The sequence below is a fragment of the Platichthys flesus genome, chromosome 8 (genome assembly GCF_949316205.1).
Source record: "Platichthys flesus chromosome 8, fPlaFle2.1, whole genome shotgun sequence".
NCBI lineage: Eukaryota > Metazoa > Chordata > Actinopteri > Pleuronectiformes > Pleuronectidae > Platichthys > Platichthys flesus.
In genome coordinates, this window is record NC_084952.1 from 10,319,948 (window position 1) to 10,342,884 (window position 22,937).

General features: G+C 42.1%; 2 protein-coding genes across 3 annotated transcripts; both read right to left on the bottom strand.

Moving 5' to 3' along the window:
- Positions 1-747: 747 nt before the first annotated feature.
- On the bottom strand, positions 748-15,344 carry cnot6a (CCR4-NOT transcription complex, subunit 6a). 2 transcript variants are annotated; one of them, XM_062393347.1, is made up of 12 exons: positions 15,218-15,344; positions 14,041-14,162; positions 12,929-13,115; positions 11,898-11,983; positions 11,696-11,800; positions 11,455-11,523; positions 10,506-10,663; positions 9,647-9,801; positions 7,374-7,528; positions 6,927-7,160; positions 5,946-6,148; positions 748-5,530 (listed from the first exon to the last, which is right to left on the bottom strand). In XM_062393347.1, the coding sequence occupies exons 2-12, from the start codon at positions 14,150-14,152 to the stop codon at positions 5,315-5,317; spliced, it is 1,680 nt and encodes a 559-aa protein (XP_062249331.1). In that variant the 5' UTR covers positions 14,153-14,162; positions 15,218-15,344; the 3' UTR covers positions 748-5,314. The 2 variants fall into 2 exon arrangements, with proteins under 2 accessions (XP_062249331.1, XP_062249332.1); XM_062393348.1 differs by lacking the exon at positions 15,218-15,344 and adding an exon at positions 15,103-15,199.
- A 282-nt stretch (positions 15,345-15,626) lies between these two features.
- Positions 15,627-22,624, bottom strand: simc1 (SUMO interacting motifs containing 1). Its single transcript, XM_062393967.1, has 10 exons — positions 22,169-22,624; positions 20,077-21,108; positions 19,701-19,948; positions 19,487-19,556; positions 19,188-19,345; positions 18,605-18,697; positions 18,327-18,458; positions 17,199-17,355; positions 16,956-17,040; positions 15,627-15,963 (listed from the first exon to the last, which is right to left on the bottom strand). The coding sequence occupies exons 1-10, from the start codon at positions 22,298-22,300 to the stop codon at positions 15,752-15,754; spliced, it is 2,319 nt and encodes a 772-aa protein (XP_062249951.1). The 5' UTR covers positions 22,301-22,624; the 3' UTR covers positions 15,627-15,751.
- Between the last annotated feature and the right edge of the window lie 313 nt (positions 22,625-22,937).

Sequence of the window (22,937 nt, forward strand, 5' to 3'; positions counted from 1 at the left end):
TAAGCAGCTCCCCGGCTCCTCTCTGTTGCTCTAAATCCCCCCCCCCCCCCTTGGAGGACGAGTCCCAGTGTTAGTCCAGGACGTGATCTTTTGGCTCCACCGTGTGGAAAAGATACTGCACTGCAGCCGATGTCCCAAGGGCTGCTTGAGGTATTAAATGTTAATGTTAAACACTATTGATCCCCAATGGAAGTTTGTCTTTTCATTTGCCATATGGGAGGAAAATCAAAAGGTCAAGTTTCGGCTGCAAAAGAGCACCCGCGGTGCTGATAATGGATAAGTGTCTTACTAAAGGACACTTCAGGGGGGTGAGTGTATTTACGGACACAGGTTTCAGCCTCTAACTCACTGGTTGTCACAGAGAAGAGTGAGTTCTGTGCACGTTTGAATCTCGAACAAACACCCACTGATATTCACACACTGCTGCCAGGTCTGTCTGGACAGAAAAGCTGCAACTCTGCAGAAAACTCCTCGGCCTCCGGATCCAGCCTCAAACAGCAGCACTTCAACAGCCACACAACGATGCCACCAAATTAAAATATTCTGGGAAAAGTCAGTGATCAGTTTGTTTCCTTTGTGGGAAGAAAAATTTCAAATTAAACCCAACTAAAACAGATTTAATAAACTGGGAAGGAAAATTGTAAAGAGTCAAAATTGTGGAAAAACCAGGAAGCAAAAGGAGGCAAGACGAGGAAAACAGAATTTATTTTTTCAATATCCATCGCAAAGAAGAAGAGGTGACACAGCTTGAAACAGATAATATAGAATTTATTTTCAACCAGAAGTAGGAAAATACATAGGTAGGTGTAAAGGAAACAAGCAGATCCTGTAGTCAAACGGAAAAAAAGTCAAAATAAAAGAAAACTACTCCAAAGAGAATCGAGAGGACGGCTAAGGGGTACAACAGAAAGCATTGTTTACCATTCAGTTTATTTTTAAAACAGTATGTGTTGATTTGAAAACAGCTGCCTTGGTTTCTCATCTGGGTTAATGGACAATCTACAACATTGTGCAAGTGTTTCGTCTTTTTTTTTTTTTTTTTTGCTGGTATTTCATGAATGGTAAACAATAGTTGGTCCAGTGCATAAACACAGTGACACAGATCAATATATGTACTCAGCTGACTACAGATAGACAATCCTGATCATTGAACAACTACCACTAGATCAGCAGGGGGGAGGATATGAGCAAATATACAAGATGGATGATGAAAAGGGGGGGGGGGGGAGTCAGGAAGCTTATGATAAAAGTTATTGAAAAAAAAATGAAGCAGAGCGGAAGGTGAAAAGTAGCTAAAAAGCCAAGAACAACATAGGACCACATTTTAAAAGATGAACGCTACATTTTCCAGATACAATTTTTAAAAACCCATTTTGATTGCGTGGGGATATTATTGCCAAGGTTTCAGAAATTAAAGAGTTTTAAATTGTAGTTGATGGGTTGCGAAAGCAAACTGCACCCAGTGACATGGAGGATGTTTGTGTGATTCAAGGAAAAGGACCAAAGTACCTTGCTTTCCTCACAGCCCTACGTTTCATGAAGACTATGATACAGATGCGAAATGAAAAGACTTGATTGGTTGGTGAATGAACTCGTCCTACAACAAAAAACTGAACAACAAGCAGCTTTGGTGTGCACCATTACAGAGATGCAGCCTGGGGCGAAATAAAAGAGACCTGACACCTAACAAAGCCAAACTATGACACATACTGCTAGAGTGAAAACGTAGAAGCCAACCATGTGAACACTGGCTGAAGCTAACAGGGTGACGTAACTCAGCTCCGAGTCTGTGGCATAACAGGTGGGTGGTGAGGAGGGCAGGGGGGAGGCGGGGGAGTCAAATCGATCACTATCGATAGTAGCTAGCTAGTTTCACAGATTTAAACCACTGTGACGCACAAGAACAGAATGAGATGACTATAGCGGTACTCAAAATCATCACAGGACCAGTCCAGCGACACGACATTAGCTTAGTCTTACAAACACGTTTTACAACCAGTCAGAATAGTGACTCTAGTACTTAACTGCAGCCACTAGTAAGACAGCTCTGCTGCCCTAACCTACAGGCACTAGCTCTCTCCAGCTAGTGCCACGCAACATCCCAAAAATAAAGCTGAAGACTAACATGAAAGAAAAATAGAGAAAAAGTTTGAATATCCCCGTAAGCTTCATTCTACAAGCATCGCCAGGAACATTCAACTTCTCCAAGACAACATCTCATGATCTCTACAGGGGATTTGGTTTGTGATGGCCGAGGAGTAAACGATGAGGGGTTCGGGAGTTGGGAGCAAAGGGGGGGGGGGGAAACCTATGTAGCAAACATATCACCATCATAGAAGTCATGATTTACACAACACAATTCAATATCTTTTTAGAAAGGAAACATGAGATACATCTTTTATTCACACTTTACAAAAAGCTAGCCTTTAAATCTACTACAATACTAATGCAATTCAGGGGAAAAAATGCAAACTGGACACATTGGTTTCCATTGGAAAACAAAACTTAAAAAACAAAACATATAGGGGGCAAACAAATGGGACAAGAGAACTCGATCTGAGAACTAAATTTATATTTCCTATTTACTTGCTTCCCTCTTGCTTTAAAAATGTCATTTCAACATGTACACTGACGTAATAAGATCTTTACTTGCTAATATGAGGGGACAGGGAGTGAGGGGAGCTGCATCTGTATCTACTAAGTGCTCATCATCAGCTGTGTCCGTGCGTTAACGTGACCGTTGGCATAATCGCCTCACCACTGACACAAATCTCTCTCGAGGCAATGTGGGTGTAACAAATTTGATTCATAGCAAAGTGATTGCCCGGCCTTCGGAGAATAAAACTGCTGAGCTCACTGCCCCTCGTTCATTCCAAAAGCAGCTTTCCACCTCTTCCCAATGCAGAGGTCGGGGTCAACAGATGGCACTAGAGCTGCAGTGACAAGTGGAAGAGAACTATACAAAGTGGTTGAGCAAAAGGGGTGTAAAAGACACAGCTTGAGTAATATAGTGGGTTAGTAAAGTCCAAGGTTGGGCTGTTGGGGGTGGGTATTTGGGTGGACACAAGCTTATGGAGATTTAAAATTCATTGGGAGGGAGGGGAGGACTGGCTATTCTGGCGGGTCTGGGCACAGAGCTGTGCTAAGGTTCAATGACGGAGCTACACACTGTGAGAGCGGATTCAGATAAGACAGTTTACTAATGTTCCTACAAGTGGTAGGGGGAAGGGGTCCGTGGGGAAAAAGCATACCTGATTACTAGAGAGCTCAATGAATAGGAAGGATATTATACACATCATCATAACATTGTCACAGCTCATAAAAAAGGAAATCAACATTAACAAGAACCCAAAAAAGGACATAAAATCTTCACAAATGTCTCAACGGTATTTAAAAATAAAAGCAGAAAAGGTTGTTCAGGCGTTCGTCGAATGTAAATAGTGCAAGACGACAACTGCTAGAGTGAGGCACGATGTTTTGAGTGGTGTTTGTTTAAATCAGCCACACGTCACCGGTGAGTGTGTGTGGGATACGGAGATGAACAGATGTGGAGTCGGTGGTGGACTCGCGTGTCCTTTAGTCTGAACTGATGACAGCGGTGTGGATTGATGGCTTTGTAAATGGGCGAGAAGCAACAGGCAAGAGTTTAACCAGTGTCTATTTACAGTTATAGCAATGTGCCGGCAAATCAAATCAAGGGCAGCGAAAGAGCGAAGGGGGGGTGGGGAGGGAAAATAATAAAATATTGATACATTATTATAGTTTATCTCTAGGGAGTGCAAAATAGTGAGAGCGAACGCCTTGAACAACCTTTTCTTACGTCTTTTGTACAAGCTGGTAATATCAATTCATCTTACATTAACTGGATAAAAATTTAGCCATAGTTTACAATACAATCTTTTTTTCAAATCTGATCATAATTTACTTAGTACAAAAAACGCCAGAAAACAGGTCTTTTGTGGTTCATATACAATCATGTAAAGACTGAGTCTAGATTTCTATTCTGTACAAACACTTGTGAAAAAACCACTGCTTTTGTGTATGGAATTTATGGCTGGGGAAAGTCACTACTGGCCTCAGAGATAGTGCTACAGATCTGCCTTCAAATTACTTGTACGTGAGTGGGTGGGTGTGTGTGTGTGTGTGAAAGCTTGCATGTGTGGAGTTGGATGGCAACTCCAGACAGTGAGAGGAATGCTGGTTTTACTCCTGGTATCAGCCATTACTCTCTCTCTCTCTGCTGAAAAGCAATCAAGATAAAAGGAAAAGATTTGTAATAGACCCTCCATCACATTTTCCATCAGCCTAAATCCCCTTGCCTCAAATGAAGGTGATAACATGGGCCACACGAGCTCCTAAGCACAAGACTAGCCTAACAACTACACAAGCTGGGGGTGAAACAGTCTGCAAACAGGATGGTAGCTGCTCTAAGTCTAACATTCCTCCTGGAAAAATTAACACTAGATATTGCCCGTGTGTAATCAGGTGAACGTAGTTCTCGGACGTGTGGTTCTTGAGGGGCCTGTGGGATGGTAGCTAATGCACCAGGGCCGGTGTGCGAGGTGTAGACCATCTTGTAGCACCACAGTAGGCCATGAGCACACAAAAGGCCTAAGCACCACAGAATGACAGCGGGAAATCTCACCTCGTAGCTGCCGTACATCCACCTGCAGGGACGCACATCAACCAGCTAAAAGCTGCTCTGAGCCGGCCACAGCTGAATCAACCGATGTGTATGTATCCTACAACGATTCAGGAGGCGCCTGCCCAGAGATACCGGGGAGTACAAGCATAGGCCAATATTGGATGTCTGAGACTGACATGTCCGCTGTCTTTGCTGGTTTTAGATTTATACAGGACAGACGGACAAGCAGACCATCAGCTTTGGAGCTTTCCAGGTAGATGTCATCCCTGCAGACACTACGAATCTCCTACAAAACAGCGCCTCCATGTGTTTAATCTGAATAAGCTACCATCCCCACTAGTTTAGATGACAGAAGCTAAGTGGCTGGGAGGATGTTGATGAGGAAAAGGACCCAAAACACAAAATATGATGCACAGGACTGTTTGAGCGGTTAAAAAAACAAACAAAAAAAAGAAAAATAGAGGAAGGAAAAAGAAAAATATAGAATATCTATAACATTATACGAAATCCCTGTCGGCCAGACCTCACTGTACGAATATTTTACAGGTTGTGGTTTATTTTGTCTTCCTTCTCCGGTGTGGTGGAGGGAAGAGCTGGTAGTGGGAGGGAGGAGGGTTAACAGGGAGAGGCTGTGGTTGCAGTTCCCCCTGGCGGTGTGGCAGGGACTCACTACCTGCGTGCAGGCAGATGGAGCCCATTGACCTGGGGGGGCAAGTTGGGCAGGAGCAGCTCCAGCTGGGCGAAGAGGGAGAAGTGGTCGGAGGGGATGTGGGGATGTGGGCAGCCGCTGACATTGTTCTCTACGAGCCAGTGGGGGTCCAGGGGGCCCAAGATACCCAGCACGTTCAGGTTAGGCTTGGAGTAGAAAATATAGTCAATGACACCCTGTGGAGAGAAGAAGATAAGGGGGATCACTTCTCCAAAATCAAGTAAGAACATCCTTGATAGACTTCCTGCAAAAATAATCAAGCCCACTATTTCTATTGTGCGTGTATTATGAGAGTCTTTAATACAACAAGGTTCATGTCTGTTACTTTGTTTACATCTGAACACAATACTTGCATACCACCTGTAAGGCTAACAGCAAGTCTTACCATGTTTAACAAAGTGAAAGAAAATTCCTATTAACCTAACCCTACTAACCCTATAATGTATATGTTCTTTCTGGTCATGCTCCAGCCCTCATCAGAAAATCAGTTCATGGTTTTTGTTTACCCCTGATAACTAACGATCAAAAACGCTAATGAACAAAATAACCTCCTTGGTGGAAATAATCATTTGTCCTATCAGCAAAACCTACCTTGAAGTCAAAGGTGTAGTTGGTGTAAGGCATCAGGCCGTTCTCGTAAGTGCTCTTCAGCTTGAAGCCATGGGTGATCCTGCCATTGGGCGTGTTGCTCTTGCCGTTGCAGTTAAATTTGGTCAGGCTGTCGCTGTAACGAAGCTCCTTGAAGTCCTTGTGGGTGCAGTCCACTCCACCAGTACTCAGGTACTCCACCACGCCTGAACAGAGAGGAGAGAGGAGAAATACTCTTCATCAGAATCGAGAAAAGTCAAGTGGCAATACAAGGTCCCAGCATATTGAGCCTGAGTCTGTGCATAGAAACCATTTTCCCATCTCATTCACTCTTCTGGTACAGTTGCAGGGACACACACCAACATAAATCAGTGCAATACACACATACCACCTATCTTTTAACAGCAGGGGAATGTTTACACATTTTCGGATTAACTACCTTCAACTGCTGCACCTCAAAGAGATGGACATGAACAGGAAACAAGATCATGAGGATATCATCTCCTCAAATAATGGGATTGATGAATTTGGGGCAAGAAGTTGAGGTAGGTACATATTTGGATCCAACCTAATATTGATTGACTACCACTTTATGAGGTGAGTGCTGAATATATATTTATAAGACTCTACAACTACGAAGTTAGAGCAAGAAAGTGACTTATGATGACTTAAATTATCAATTAGTCTGCACATTATTTTTTCAATCATCTGAAAATGTAAAGCATGAACAATACACTTATCGATAGATCACGTTAACGTCTACTAAACGCTTGTTTTGTTCAACCAACATGACAAAACCAAGTGCATTTCAAAGAAGATACAAATCTGCACATTTGTGAAGTAACAAGAAGTCAGTTTGGTTTCTCAACACCCAGGAGGATACAGAAAAACAAACGGTATCATCATTGCAGCAATTATAATATTGTTGAATCTGTAACACACCAACACTTTACATAAACAGCTTTATTCATACCGCTCACTTACCAGAGTCAGGCAAGGAGTTGAGGTCAGCGCACAGCACCAGTGGAATGGCATTAGTTTCACCAGAGACAGAGGACAACTTGAGGCTGCGGTTGGCCTTGTCCACTATGTTCTTCACCTCTGATAAGAACATCATGGTCTGGACCAGCTTCACGTCAGAGTACTCTGGGTCCCAGTGCATGTGGGCATTGGCGATCAGGAGCAGCTGTTTCTCCATACCGTGCAGTGACTTTCCAGCTGAAAGGAGAGGAAAAGTTAAGCAGTGAAAAGTGATACAAAGAGGACTTAAGAGAAATGAAAACATTCTGTGATAAGGAGTTAACACATAACATCTATTGTGCTGTAACTGCAGCTTCACACAGATACACAAGTAAGTTCAGAATGAGATGGACAAGACCATCTTAAGCCAACACATGCAGTTCCAAGGATCACAACCGTGTGTCTACTTACAGGAGAGCTCCATCATCTCTTTACGGACTTCAAGCAGTACAGCGACTCCGATGTTGTCCTTGGTCATCACCCTGTTCAGCATAGCCTCTGAGCCCTCAGAGTTAGCCATGGCGAGCTGGTTGAACTCCACTGTGTGTTTCTGCACTGCACTGAACCTGGAGACAAACGAGAGAAGAGAGAACTTAACATCTTCTGAGAGCTGTAGTCGGCATGGCATGGGTCAAGCACATAATTGACTACTTGCAGCAAATAGACAGAGTCCTGGATCCAACTCTCACACAGACTAACATTGTTAACAAGTAGTACAATCTTCAGAATCAAAATGATTGCAGCCATGTCCCATAGGGGCTCAAGAGGGATATTTTAATTATAATTTCCCCACTAACCACTTATGATTTAAAATAAATAATATTATTTCAAAGAGCAATCAGAACTCCCCAGTCATTCGGTGAAATTAAAATGTTTCCTTCCAACAGAGGAAATGGGACATTATGTACTAATTTTCTTAGGTAGAAGAAGCATAACTGTAATTAAAATAGGCAATTGTATATTAGTGTAGAATTACAGTTTAGTATCTTGTATTCATTTTAATTATAAGGCTCTAGTGACTTTTTAGCTTTAGCAAAATACAGAGATGAGAGCTGGTGGGTTGTTAATTTTAAGTGAAAAACACACTCTTGTATTTACTACAGGCAAATGCTAATCACACAATGTTGCACTGCTTTAATTTCACCAACTCAAAATTGTATGCATTAGACTAATGCTTTTTAGGAGGATTTAAATGTATCTATAAAAATCATCTTATTGTACTAACATTACTTGTTTTATATCTATAAAAAAATCCCCATCTAGTATTATTTAAATAGTCCCCCATTGATTTAGCACTACTGATCTACAACACAGACTCACAATAGACAGTTGTCGGGGTAGGGGAAGGTCACTGTTCATACAAATATAATTCCTGCCAAACCAGTTTCCTATATAACAATGAGCGACTTGAGGCGTGTTGTGCTAATAGCAGTTAAAGAGGCCTCAGACTGCTAACATCCAGCAGGAATGAGGAAGGCTGCAGAGGTCTTGTAACTTCACGCCTTTCAAACGTTACACCCACAGAAAGAAATTAGACTTTGTGTAGCTCCATCAAGAACCATATATTACTTATATCATATAAGCAGCGGTACACAGCAAACACCAACGACTGAATTAATAATACCCATCTTGTTCTAGCGGTTATTGCAGCAAATTTCAACAACTAATCGTAATGTCCCAGCAATACTTTGTGTGTGGTCTGATGAGTACTTTATTCTGAAGTAGCTATGATCGACTCAAGTATAGGACCCAACAACCTCATTCATGTCATCATATCTTTCGCCAATGTTTTCTCAAAATGCGAGAGTCTAGTGTTCAACTAAGTGTTAGGAATAAACAGTGACAAACATTTTGTTTATAATAATTTGTATCCAGTCTGAGGCCTAGGGTTTGTGTTTTGTCATGAATCCAGATACTTTCCAGGTTTTACAGTTCCTGAAACCGTATTAAGCGGGAAAGCACAGTAAACATACAGGTTATAGGAGGTCATCTTTACCACAATGAGCAGAATCAATGTTGACACGCTCTGAAGGCTACAACGAAAAACTGTATAGGCCTGATAATCTGCAGGGTAATCTGACCGGTTTGACAGGTCAACGGTGGAACACCCACTCAACAAAAACAAGGAACAAACAAGACGCAGCACTATATAAAAAAAAAAAGCATAGGTCACAGATTCCCAGTATTACAGAGCCTCTGTGATCAAGATTACATCATTGGAATTAATTGACACTTAATTAACAGTTGAGCAAATACGGCCTATGTTCTAAAGTATTTATAAGTTTCTGGTGAAAGTATGGAAAACAATAAAATTCCCCAAAGCTACTGTGTCTCTGAACTCTCTTACCAAATCAAAAATATTTTTAAACTACTCTAATCTCCTTTTGATAACTAATATCATTTGATCTGTAAACTCCATTCAGCGAGCAACTCCTGAACCTCCCCACTTTAAAAACCCTTTGTGATCTAATAACTCTTTGTTACAGTTACTGCATCTGTTAAATGATCTGCTTAAATTGAACAACAATTAAGCTAAATATTAGATGATAACTTTTTTGTGGCACTGATTGTCTCTTAGAGTGCCAAGCCAGTGATGAGTGCTTTTGAAAAACAAATATTTAAAATTAGGTTTAACTGTAAAGACGATTTTAAAACATATCAAAAGTCAAACTGTTAATACTTACTTATCTCCCTTGTAGAAAATTGCACACCCATCTACGTGTTTACGGTCTGACTCTGACATAGTCCTAGCTCGTGACTTTGCACTGAAGAACCCTTCATATCCCTGCTCCTTCAGCTCAGGCAAGAAGAAATTGTAGTACTGCTCTGTCTCAACTTCCTGTAATCAACAAAAATAAAATACAACAACAAGTGTTAGGATGGACATCATTATCATCAAAACACTTATTGCAAAAACAGCAGACAGACACTTGAGAAGCAAGAAAGTTGAAATCGCAAAGAAACAATTAGCAGCTATAATAGCAGCCAATAAGTCTAAATGATTTGAATTATTCCTGCTCATGTCATATGAAAACATTTAGAACTTAACATTACAATTATTCACGTTTCTCAACACTCTTGTAAAGAGAAACAAAAGCAACGATCCAAATATAAACAAAGATGAAAGTTCATTAAACCAGAAAAACAGACCTCGACAGCACTGATAAATCAAAACGCAGCCCTCTTAGACACTTCCACATGTCAGAAGGTAATCAGATCAACTTTCAAGTAGTATAACAAACCCTAAACCTTTTTTTTTTTTCCTATTTCAGGGAAAAGAAAACAGCCCCACATCGGTGTTAATACAGTGTGAAGACTGGACTTCATACTTCACAAAGGGAGCATTTAGTGCAAGGTTATTTGATTGCATAACAATTTAAAGGCATTTCTTTCATGGTGTTGACTGGATGTGTGGCCAAAAATCTCAAGCTAGCATAAGCCAATATTAATTTATTTACATATCTGTTTGATCAGCCTTCAAACACAAAATAAATGTTTTCTAAGTTATTTAAAAAAATTCATGTTTTAACGTCTGTGTCTCACCTGTAAACTGATGACGTCTGCGTTGCAGCCCATGATCTCCTGCATGATTGATTTCTTCCTGTATTCCCAGTTTAGAGCCCATGAGGGACAGTAACCATATAGCTGTCGTGTGGCGTACTTATCACACAACACATTGTAGCACATCACAGAGAACAGCGCTGAGGGGAGAACAGACAAAAGAGCACACTTTAGAAATGCTGAAGAAGCTCAAGATTTTTGGTGTCTGTGTTTTTTTTTAGTTTTAAATATAAAAAGGTGAAGTATTGATAGTTTCACACTTGTTTAAATAAACAACCAAAACAAAAATCTTCCTGTGTGCTGTATGCTTTCTATTGAAAGCCACTGTTAAAAACGCTTGCATTTTTTTTATTTCTACCAGTGTTCATTGAAATACAATTCTACATACATTAGCAGCTGTGAACCAGCCTAAGAGCAGTCATTTTTTAAGTTAGTCAAAACCACAATATGATCAAACCAAGGGTACCCACTGTAGTCATGGTTACTGGTGCTACATGGTGCTCAGGCACATAGCGACTGTTTAACTTACCCGTCGGCCCTGCCGTTTGTTTGTTACATTTTTTTGCAGAGATAACATTGTTTGGTTAATTTTTTGCATCAGTGGTTGCTCCCATGTCACCAATTTGCAATACTCCGTCTGACACTGAAGTTATATACTGAAAATGAAAGTGTCAGCAGCAGAGTCACATAACAGAGCAACCGTCTTATTACATGTTGAGAGAAGAGTTGAGCAAGGGGGATCTGGTGTTAAAAGATCATTCAAGTGATTTTTTTAAGGGTTGGCCATCTCAGCAATAGTCAGTGGGTTTGAGAGAGTGAGGCTAGGGAAACTGTCAGAGCCAGAGACCGACCGTCCTTTTTATGGATAAAAGCTAGATTCATATTTATGGAACAGCTAGGGATTCACAAAAGGGTTTCATGTTGCTCTTACCTGAGGGCCGTGCTCGGTCTGGTTCCAGGAGTGAGATCCATGACCGGGCTGGGGGCTGCTCTGATGAAACTGAGCAGAGAAAAATAGGTTCATATGGGTGACAAGATGAACACACATGTTTCATAATGAACTGTTGGCTTAACAATGTTCCCATCTACAAATACATGCGATAATTAATTAAGCATTGTATAAAGGCAATTATTGTATCAGTCTCAAGATTGCAAGAGAGATGGGGACTCACTGCGCTTGACAGCCCCTGCCAGATTGTCTAACAAGTAGTTGAGCAGTCTCCGCGTGCCGTCAGGTTCCTGGTAGAGGCTCATAATTTCTTGTGCAAGTGGGTTTCCTGGTGAAGGAAAAGCAAAGTGGTTTGAATTGTCGCTAAGACAACAATGGGATTTCAAGGCTAGAATGGCTACAAAACACATTGATAAGCCACTCACCTTTCAACCCCAGTGTTTGTAACTGAAAGAGTTTCCCCAATTCAAATGGCAGAACCCGCAACTGGTTGTTATTTAAAAGGAGTTCCCTGTGGAGCACATAGGGGGATTTGATTATTAGATACCAGCCCTGGGAAAACAACCATCTGTGTTACCTTTAGAAAAATAGTATCACATTGCTGGCATGAAAAATATCAATGACAAACGACAACTTTAGTCATCTAAAATGTTAAGGTTCCATACTGTAGAAAGTGAGATTTTTCATGTCTTGCATGATTATAAAGCAGGTCTAGTAGTAAATGAATACTGTGAAACAGCAGACCTATGAGGGTTCTAGTGAGACACTATGAGAGGCAATGTTGTAAGCAGAGTTCTGCGCCACTGCATGTCCATTGTGGGAATGTGTACAGCTTAAACATGAAAACTACTGGTGTTATTCCACAGTAAAACCTTAATTAATTACACAGTTCATCCCAATGGTCTATGTGGCCTGGCACACTTCCTTGGCTGGCCAAGACGCCTACTGGTACAGTGCCAGTTCAACCTTAGGGTCGCGCAACTGTGAACTTGAGGCAGTGGCACCAGGCTCTGCAACGCTTGCACTGGACTTGGAACCAGCAACACTGTGGTTACCCAGTGTGCCTCTGCCACATGATCAAGGGGTTTATACCATAATAAGACCCAAGGCTGTGGAATTAAGCTCCACACCAAATCAAGCCGGAACATTTTAGTCAGAATTTGACCACCCATTCATCTCATTTCAGTTTTGTCAGTCACTAGTAAACCACAACCTGTAGTTTGATCGACTTTTTGTTATTTAGAAAATGGCAAAAGGGTGGAAAGTATGGGACCTTTAAATAGTTCAAGAGATAAAACTGAGAATATGAGATTAACAGACAACTCACATTGCCATGAGTGAAAACACTACGCAACATGTGTGGGTGTCCAAAGGAAATTCAACAGCACCCTGTGACAGCTATCCCTTTGCATTTTGCCCACACTAAGGGGCAAATGTCATGCCTGAGATCACTCACCTGAGAGACACCATGTTGCCGAGCTCTGACGGCAGGCTTCTGATCTTATTGGATGAGAGATCCAGGTACACCAGGTTTTGTAATTTGGCAATGTCTGGTGAGATGCGTGACAAAGAGTTGTCAGCTAGGTGCAGGGCAGTGAGGTGGGTGAGAGAAAACAGGGCTGTGCTGAGACTCCTTACTCGGCCTGTAAAAGCAGTGGGAAAAGGACAGACATGCACACAAAAGGAGAATTAAGTCACCTTATCTGAATAACATTCCATTCACACAAAAGGAAAAAACAGGAAAAACTGTTTCCTATGTGAATGGGTCAAAGTAGGTTAACCGAAGCCACAATGTACTGTATATATGTTGTTCTTACTGTTTATATTGTTTAATGGCCAATTGTTTTATGTACAGTGCAACAACCACACCAAGGCAACTTCCTGTATGTGCAAATATACTTTGCAAATAAAATAATTCTGATTGTGATGATTAAGTTGACGTTCGAGTGGAATTTCGTAATATAACAAGGATCAATTAGAAAGACACATTTTAGTTTACTGATTGTCAATGCTGCTTTGCTATAAACAATTTTATACTGACTCATTTAAAAACCTTGGAAAACCTACAGAGGGCCAAGGACTGTAATGATTAGTTGATTAATCAATTTGTCAATCAAGAGAAAACAAAATGCTGACAAGTTTGATAATATATACTACTAAAGGTAAATTTTATTGCATTTGTGTTGAGGTTGAAATGTGGTATATACAGTTTGTGGGCTGTGATACTAAATGTAATGTTTGGTTTATGGACCATTTGTCAAAAAAAAAACAAATCTGAAGTGGTCATCCTGTAATCTTCGAAACTGATGGACAGTAACACCATTTCCTTTATTTATACAGGTCAAACAGTTCATCAAGAGAATAATGGGAAGTTAGTTGATGAAGATAAATCCTCCGTTGCAGCTCTGCATGGGTCGGATGTGTTCATCACCAGTCTTATTTGTGAAGAAAGATGGCTTTTGAAGTGGACACCAGAGTCTAATGTGATTCATCTCAATGCCAGTTTTTAAAAAGGTGTGTGAACAATGACTTTCACCAAAACTAGTCTGACTCCCTGATAATACTCACCACTGATTTCAAGCTCAGCCCAGTATGACTTCTTCCCGTTTGTTGCTTCTTCGGTAGACATAATTGTGTACATCCGCCTGGGATCTGGCGGGTCATATTTTTCCTTGGGCATTCCTATAACACTACAAGAATCATTTGGATTTTAAATGGGATTCATGACCAGAGCAAACAGTTTCACAAGATGGCATCAAATGCGCACCAACTAAGTACATTTGGCTTGAAGCTGGAACAACTTTAAAACAAATGAGGTTATTAAAGGTAGCTCATCGGGTGATCATATTTGCATGGAGTTTTAAAACGCTAACATGTGCAGACATGATGGCAGAAGCTATTAAATACAACCCCTGCCAACGGGAAAAACGTGGAAGACCGAAATTTGATTAAAGCAAGAAGCTGTTTCCAATCGTTTAGAGTGCAGATACGATTAGATACCATTTAAACAGCTTTCTATATGAACTGAATTCAATAGAGTTACATAAGAAGCAACATCAAAATTAGCACAGTGAAATGTTTGGCTATTTAAACAGCAAACAACATCACTGACAAGATTAAACAGCAGTTTCTTTTTTAATGTGCAGGTAGAGCTAACTAGGGTTAGCCAAATTTTCCTCTCGTTTATGCTAGCTGTTTAGCCTAGCTGGATCTAAATAGGCAGCTATCAAACTGTGTATACGCTAGGTGGCTAACTCTAGCTCGGCTGCTAACTAGCACGGTGGACACTGCCAACTGAAGTGGGTTCAATTAGTCCAGCTAGCGCAGTTTAACCCCGTGTTCAGGCGGAGAGAGATTTCCAGCGACATGTTAAACTACAGCACGATAGCTGTTTACATAATAGCAAAGCAGCGACTTGCGTATTAAGACTAGGCCACGACGCGGCGCATTAGTTAGCCGCAGCTAGCTAGCTAACCCAACAGCAGCTGCAACAATCCCCACCGCGGAGATAAACAGAGGAGCGAAGGGGCTACACAACGCTGTCCTCGCGAGCAACGATGAGCTATTTAGCCTAGCTCGCGTTAGCTTGCTGGCTAAAACCTCCACAGACACCAAATCCTCGAAACTGACCGACGTCCTGCTCAAATAAGCCGTTTCTCCGAGTAGCAGCCGCGGCGGGTTCAAACACGTACGCGCGGCGGCGGAAGAACTAGTTCAGGTCCCGGAGGGAGGATTGCACTTTTACCTGCAAGAGCATACCAGACCGCGAGTACGACTGCGTGTTCTCTTTTGTTTTCTAGCTACTTCTCTGCCGCTTCCGCTGCTGTATCATGGCGACTGTGAGTTTTTTTTTCTTTTTTTCCTCTGCCGATAGCGGCGCTCGATCCGATTGGTCAGCGCGCAGGCGCTCAAACCAGCTGTGGAAGCGGAGTAAATAAAATCCCTGAGACTGGGGGGATGGATAATAAGATGGGTGATTGGGATCGAACACTTCACTTCGCTCTGCCTCATGGAGACATTACGTGGAGGTGGCGGAATGAGCGGGCTTATCAATCGCAGCTATGCGGGCTCCAAAAGGGATGATGTCATGGTTTCATCTGTTCTACGTTTTGCCACAGACTGGTCTTCGTTGGCTAAAAATAACGACACGTGAATTCACTTCACAGCACAACCTTTATTTAAAAATATACAAAGGAAATTGTACCAAATAAATTAATTCAGGAGCTCCGCTGAGAACAAAGGGCTCAGCGAAGAAGATTTCATCAGATCAACATTTAATTCAACATTGGCAGACATCCATCAGGTGATTCTGTAGATAGGCGAGCGACTCTTCCACGTGGAGAGGTAACGCTTGGTCAAGGTCAGCCCGGGATCTGGACAGGAAGGCGTCCACAGCTTCACGAGTGGCTGACCTGGATATCTTATCATCTGGCTTGTAGACCATGGTGCTCACCCTGTCCCTTTGTTCACCGACAGAGCTGCACAGGATGTCTGGGGAGAACATATGAACGATGTTAGAGTGAACCAAAGTGAGCCTTTATGGGAGTCAAGTGAGAATTTGCATTTGTTGTTCACATGCTTTAATATTCAGGTGCTACATAGACATTTGATATTAAAAAGTTAATGTGTGAGCCTTGTCCTGGAAGAATTCTCCAGTAGAGTCGATACATATCAGCTTTAAAATGCCAAACACTATCCAAAATTGACATGCACTTTTATGGTAGCGCAAACATTTTAATTAGGAGTGGACAAAAATAAATACGTTAAAAACAAAAGGGCAGAGCAGAGCAATGTAAAACCCTTTAAACTAATATAACATTTAGTTTGGTGTCAACTTCCATCACTAGGGATCTGATCTCACTGCGTTCAGACATGAACTTTGCGCTGACCACGTATGATCGGCTCACACAACACAGATGTTAATTCCAGGTAAAATTATTTATCATGATCAGTCCTGCGGTAATTCTAACCACAGTAAAATCTTTGGCTTCACCCTCTTTCCTCTTTCTGCTGTACAAAAATAAAACTGCAGAGTTCATTCCAGAATGGCATCAAAGCACACATTGCACATTCACTGGAGTCTAAAGTTTCCCACAGGCACCATGCACTGTCTGCTTCCTGGCAGCAGGACACTAGCATGGACATGGTGATAACATACTCCAGCTCACCAGACTTTTGGAGCCGGATCATACTGTATATAACAATCATTTATTATATTTAACATTACATTTAATTTAGCTGACGCTATTATCTAAAGGGACTTACAGTAAGTGCATTCAACCATGAGGAAACAAACCCAGAACAACAAGAATCAAGAAAGTAGAATTTTCTTCAAGAAAGACAAATTTTGCCTTCCACCATCACATCACCTGTTATTTTTGAATATTTACGATTTACAAGAGACCCTATTCCATAGTCACAGCTGAAAAAACTGCTGGTATTTGTAGATATGAGGAAACCGAACATCTTTCCTAAATTCTCACCTTTCATCGCTACGTTGTAGCTGAGCAGCAACATCCAGAGTAGATGGACCAACTCTTCCCACCTCTTCCACCTCTCTGCACCATCCTGAAGAATGAAATGATCTCATTCACACTGCCACAATCTTTTTCTCATGAATTTGTAAGCAAAATAGAAGTCAGAAATACCACTACATCTGAGAAAAGTCTGGCTGATGAATGTGAAAACAAGAAATGAAAAACCCTTGACATGAGTTTAATATTCACCGTGGGGTCTGGTGTGAGAGTGCAGTTCTTCAGAAAGTGCAGCAGCAGACTTAGCGACATGGGCAGAGAGGTTTTCAGCGGACATGCGTAGTCCAACAGATGTTCCAACAGCTTACATGTCAACAGCTTGCTCTGCAGGCTCTCCAGCAGCAACATCCTGGGAGGTGGAAAGATATCAGTCAGTGAAAGCTTGACAAACCCTGTTTGACTGATAACTAGGCCTAGTGGACCTTTGGAAAGATTATGTACCTCTTCAGTGTTGTACGAATTTGAAAATAATGTGTAAGGTTTTAAATACATTTAAAATGTTATTTTAGAAATAAATATATTGTAACAAAATAGGCTTTTTTTAAATCGATTTTTACTTGAGTCAGCGAAAGCTTCTCCTGAATTTCTAAATCTTAAATCTCTTAAGAAGCACGGACACATTAAAATAGTGAATGGTTTTGGAGGCTCAGCCCCACAAGGCAATCACATGAGTTCTCACTAGCAAGCCATTACTTTCACTGTTTTGAGCAACAACAAGTAAATCCTCTCTCCTCAGGTGGCTAATGGGAACTCCTGTAACTGCCCTGTGGGCTGACCACAGTTCAAGTATACTTTGGTGCATTTGTTACATAATTTCAAGTTAACTAACTAAGGATTTGTTTTTAATTGACTGTCGTATTTTATATATAGGCTGTAACAGAGTGATATTGATGAACTGTAAGTTACTGTTAGAATACAATCTAGCAAACAAGTAGCTACTCGTGAGGTTTAACTTCACAGATTAAAATCTAAAAAAAACCTAGGCAAGTGGATGAAGCCTTTACAGAAAGAGTCAGGGCCAATGTAAAAATAAATAAATAAAAGTGACATCATTCAGCCTGCTAGCTGACGCAGAGAGCAGGTGAGGCCGTCTTCATTGGGAAAATGTTATAATCTGATATTTGCTCCCAATACATCTGCGTTGCATCCAGTCAGGAATCTGTGTTCTATTTAACATCATAAAAAGCTAGAATTATGCCAAGTTTATTGTGCAATTATATACAGTTAAAGAAAACACTTCTCCCACTCTTCACCTCTTCACCATTCCCTATGAATGGTGAATACAGAAAGCTGCTCAACTTGCTACCTGCTCCTCCTCACCTGCATGCTCGAAAAGGCTCACTGCTGATGAGCATATGGAACAGCTCCTGGGCCAGTTTGATAGAGCTGAGAGCTGGAGAGTGGTCCACCTCCAGAGCCAGAGACAGCATCTTCTGGAAGACGAGCACCATTCTGCAGGAGAGGAAGAGAAATCTGAGTGAGGCCACACATATACATGAGTCTGGAAACCAAACCAATCAGCAAACTCGTGTTCATGCACTTGTCCAGACGGTGAATTGGTCTGGCAATGCCAAGCTATACAAACATCAGTCGTTCACCTGATTTGTTCATCTTTCTCTCTGACTGTTTCTCTACTCTCCCCGTACTCTGTCGATTTCACAATGGCAGAAAACAGCCACTTGATGACTTCCCTGAAAACAAACAATAAAACATCACTAGAAGTGTGGAAAGTGCTAGCAATTGCTATCTGTGTACTGTAACATGATCACATTAGCGTGGGTTATTTGATAATGTGTATGCCATGTTGTGGTTCACATCATGAAGCATGTTACAACTTTGAGCTGCCTGTTCAGGTTGTGTAGCTTCAGGACGTCTCATTCTAGCAATCTAAAATAACAGGTCCCACGAACCTGGTGATTTACTGGCTGCGTTCACTCTTGATTCTCTATGCAGAAGTTTGTTTTACAGTAAACAGGTGGAGGTATTGGCTGTACTCTTTTAAGTAATATGTCACTGTAAAGACACTCATTGCCGTAACAAAGCCCAAAGCTAGATGACAGTATAGAAGGCAGTGTGGAGGAGAGATCATTCATGTGATCATTTGATGTGATCACTGGGAGTCAACATGCTCTCAGATATTTCTCACATGAATTCCACGTTGTCTCTTGCTACCAAACTTACCTGACTTGAGGAAACTGCTGATCGCATGACAATGTGGCTTTAGTGATGGAATGATGGAGGGCGGAAACAGAGCGCTTGGCCTGGAAGTCGTCCTCTAGTGTCTGCACGACGTACTCCAGGAACATGCGCATAACCTCATATTGTTTACTTATACAGTCCTAAGGAAGAGTCACAGGGTGTGACAGGGAGACATGTAAATATTTAAGCTGCAACGGTAAATAAGTTAGTACATTTAAATTGTGACTAGTTATCACCTAGCTTTACTGCATAGTCTCATATTTTGCTGCCTAGAGTATTACCTGATTGGCCACGACTGAGGTCAACAACTCCCAGTCCCACGGAACTGTGCTTTTATCAGCCATGTGGTGCCTGCAACCAGACAGCAACTTTAATATCTGAATTCAAAGACTTAAAAAGAAGAGAGTAGATATAAAAGGCAGATTAAATATTTCTATAAAAAAAAGGATACAGATAATATATTACTATTAGCTCTGACTCCTATGGTCTCCTCACCTCTGTGTCCTCATCAGCAGATTAAACGCCTGCACACACAGGTGATGGGGACGCTGCGGGTTGAGCAGAATGTTGCGCAGTAGATGGGTAGAGATATCTCTGGGGGGATAGAAACCCGGCTGTAGTAGATCAGACAAGAGCTCCAACGTGCCCTCTGGGAAGTCCTCGTCAATGGTACAGTACACTTGGCCCAGGCTCTGCCGGCAGAGCACCTTCGGAGTTCCAAAAGCTTCATATTCAACCTTAATCTTAGGAAGAAAAAACATTTCAGAACATTGAAAGAGAAGCTCAACATTCTGCGTAGAATACAACACATGACAAGTAATGAGAGCTACAGAAAATGACATGTACAAAAGCATGAAAAATTGACTCTCACCAGGTCTCGGTAGGATCCAGACATTATTTCCCTGAGTGCATCTGGGCACACAAAATGCCTGTCCTCTTCACTGGCCGTCATGATGGTGCTCTGAAATCGGTTGTCTTCGTTAATGTCGTCACTTTCGTCTTGCCAGAAGAACGACATTGGACTGTCAGATTCCAAATCCCCTCTATACGCCTCGTTCCCAGGCCCTTCATCCATGTCCCCGGTTTTAGAAACTGACAAAGGAGGTTCAGCGGGGATGCTACAGTAAGAGTCAGGGCTATTTGAGGGCCTTTCAACTTCAGCCCCGTCCCACTGACGTTCAGATGTGTTTTCGGCTGGCGTGCGTTCAGACGTGGGAGGTGGGTCGGCTTGAGGTTCGCGAGAGACAGGACTTCTGTGTGGCAGGGGGTCAGGGTCCAGCAGCTCAGCAGGGTGCAGACTGGTGGTGGAAGAGTTATGGGATGTGTGATCAGCGAGGTAGTGTAAATGTGTGCTAGAAAATGCATGACTGTTCTCCTGCTGTTCCTCTATGATAAGAGACTTGGCGACCTTAGGAGAAGACTCATCAAGTGAAGGTTCCATGCATTGAACATTGGATGCTGTAATCATGGATTCTGGTGCACCCTTGTAAATAATGCCCAGTTGTTTAAAGCTTGGTGAATTTTTTGTACACTCTTTGGTTAAATGGACAGAAGATTTGGATGTTTCCAAATCTCTAACAAGCTTGTCGAGAAATGGCAGTCGTCTCAATATTACTACAGGTGTGTGATCACAGGGTTGTACGATGGCGTTCTTCGTTGGGTTTTGAGTTTGAGGATCCAAACCGCTGAGCTCCGGCTTCAGGTCACCACAGTCCTGCTGTGGTGCGAAAACAGTTGAATCTTGTTTGATTGGGGGTTGGTTTTCAGTGTTCAACTCTTCTGTCTCGTATGCTTCTTCATAGTCAGACAAGTCTATGACTGCCAAGATAGGGATAGAACTATGTAGTTTGCGTTTTTTCTGTTCTGGAAATATCCACCTTGGATCCGTGAGGTCGATAAAACCCTAGAGAAGGGGAAATTAAGAAGAAAAACTGTTCAGTTAATAAGTGACCGACGCATGAACAGGTTTGACGCATGAACAAGTTTCTCAAAAGTAACCTTGGATCAAATGCAATTTAAAGTATTGCCTTTAAATGGACCATGGCACGAATGAAAGTCATGTTTTCAATGTAAGTTGACTGTGATGTCCATGGCTCCCCTGTCAGACTTAAATAGGCAGCAAGAAAGGAATACAATTTACCTTTTATCTTATCCAATGAGATTACAGTTACAGTACCCATGGGAAGGAAAACAATTTATACTTTACCCGGAACCTTTACATTTTTTGTCATGATTTTATCTGTTTTTTTGCAGGATTACACAGAGACAATTGGAAGAATTACCACAAAACTTGGTGGAAAGATGCCGTGCAGGTCAGGGAAGAACCAATAAAATGTTCCAAGCAGATCCAGGAATTTTCTTCTCAATTTTTTAAATATTGCAACATAGGAGGTTTTGGTGAAATAATGCTGAGATCTTGATTTTAAAAGTACCAGGCATATTAAGGAGACAGATGTCTGTGTACGTGAGTGGGTGCGGCTGGATTTAATTTAAGGGCCTGTGGAGGAAGAGTCTCGCAACTCAGCGTTACTATTCGTAGTTGGCAGCAATATTACAGTTTCTTGACATTTTTATCTGAACAGTATTACAGTGTGCAGAGTGTACTGTATAAATAAATACTGCGATATGTTTGTAATATGCGATATGTTACAATTAGCAGCGTGAACGTTGTAACAGAACAAGTAGACATAGCTAGCATTCAGTTAGCATAATTGATAAGGGGATAACTACGGACTAAAACGCTTATTGAAATATAAAATCCCCCCTCCCGCCCTCCCAAAAACAAACAGGGAGGAAATACCCTCGTGTTATATCTGAATATGAACAGTTCCATGACGTGTCATACCTATCACCCGACGGATGGTGGCGCTAAGGAGCAGGTGGTGACCGTTCGCGTGCGAGTGAATTGCGGTTGTTTGGAGGAGGAGCTGTTGCTAAGGTAACGGCAGGAGCAGTTCTCTTACCGTGCCGATGACGTCAGAGGAGAGGGGCGGGGCCCCGGGCGAGTACATGGAGAGGGGCGGGGCCCCGGGCGAGTACATGGAGCCGATGATCTCCAGGTCCGAGTCCTCCGAGCTGAGAGAGATCACGTCCATCTTCTCAGCGTGTCACACCCGCACCACACGCAGCTCTCTTCGGCCGCTGGTCGCTGCCACATCGGCTAGAGCGGGCCGATGGTGGCCGCCATGTTGTGTAAAACAAACACAACACAGCTGCTCCAGGGAGACATGAAGCCTCGGGATCCAGTGGCATGCCTTAGTTAGTCTGCCGGATCCGAACCTTTCACGATGCTCCACCAGTTCGATACCTCAACACTCGGCTACATCCAGAAATTGTGTTATCCCGCATCAAGGTGTGTGTTTGGTTTGGCACGTGACGTTTGACGCTTCCTGGTAGTGGTGTCCGCTCTTTCTTCTTTTGCAGTTTTACAGATTACAGTCACACACACACACACACTGAGGTATTCTGTCGCCAACTGCAGGACTGGAGCGGGACATCTCGATCTGTGTCCATCACTAACAGAAGGGCGCTTCTATCCTGCATAAGGCCCAATCATAGACTGTATATAACAACAGAACCCGGAGTTACTGGGCAGAAGAAACTCCCATGATTACTGATGTTTCAGACTGTGCTTCATCCCCAGAGACCACGTGGACATGCTGAAGGACGACCCCTAGATCTCTAATCTACAGAGCTGCAGTACCTCTGTCTCCTTCTCCGTCTGTCTGAGGA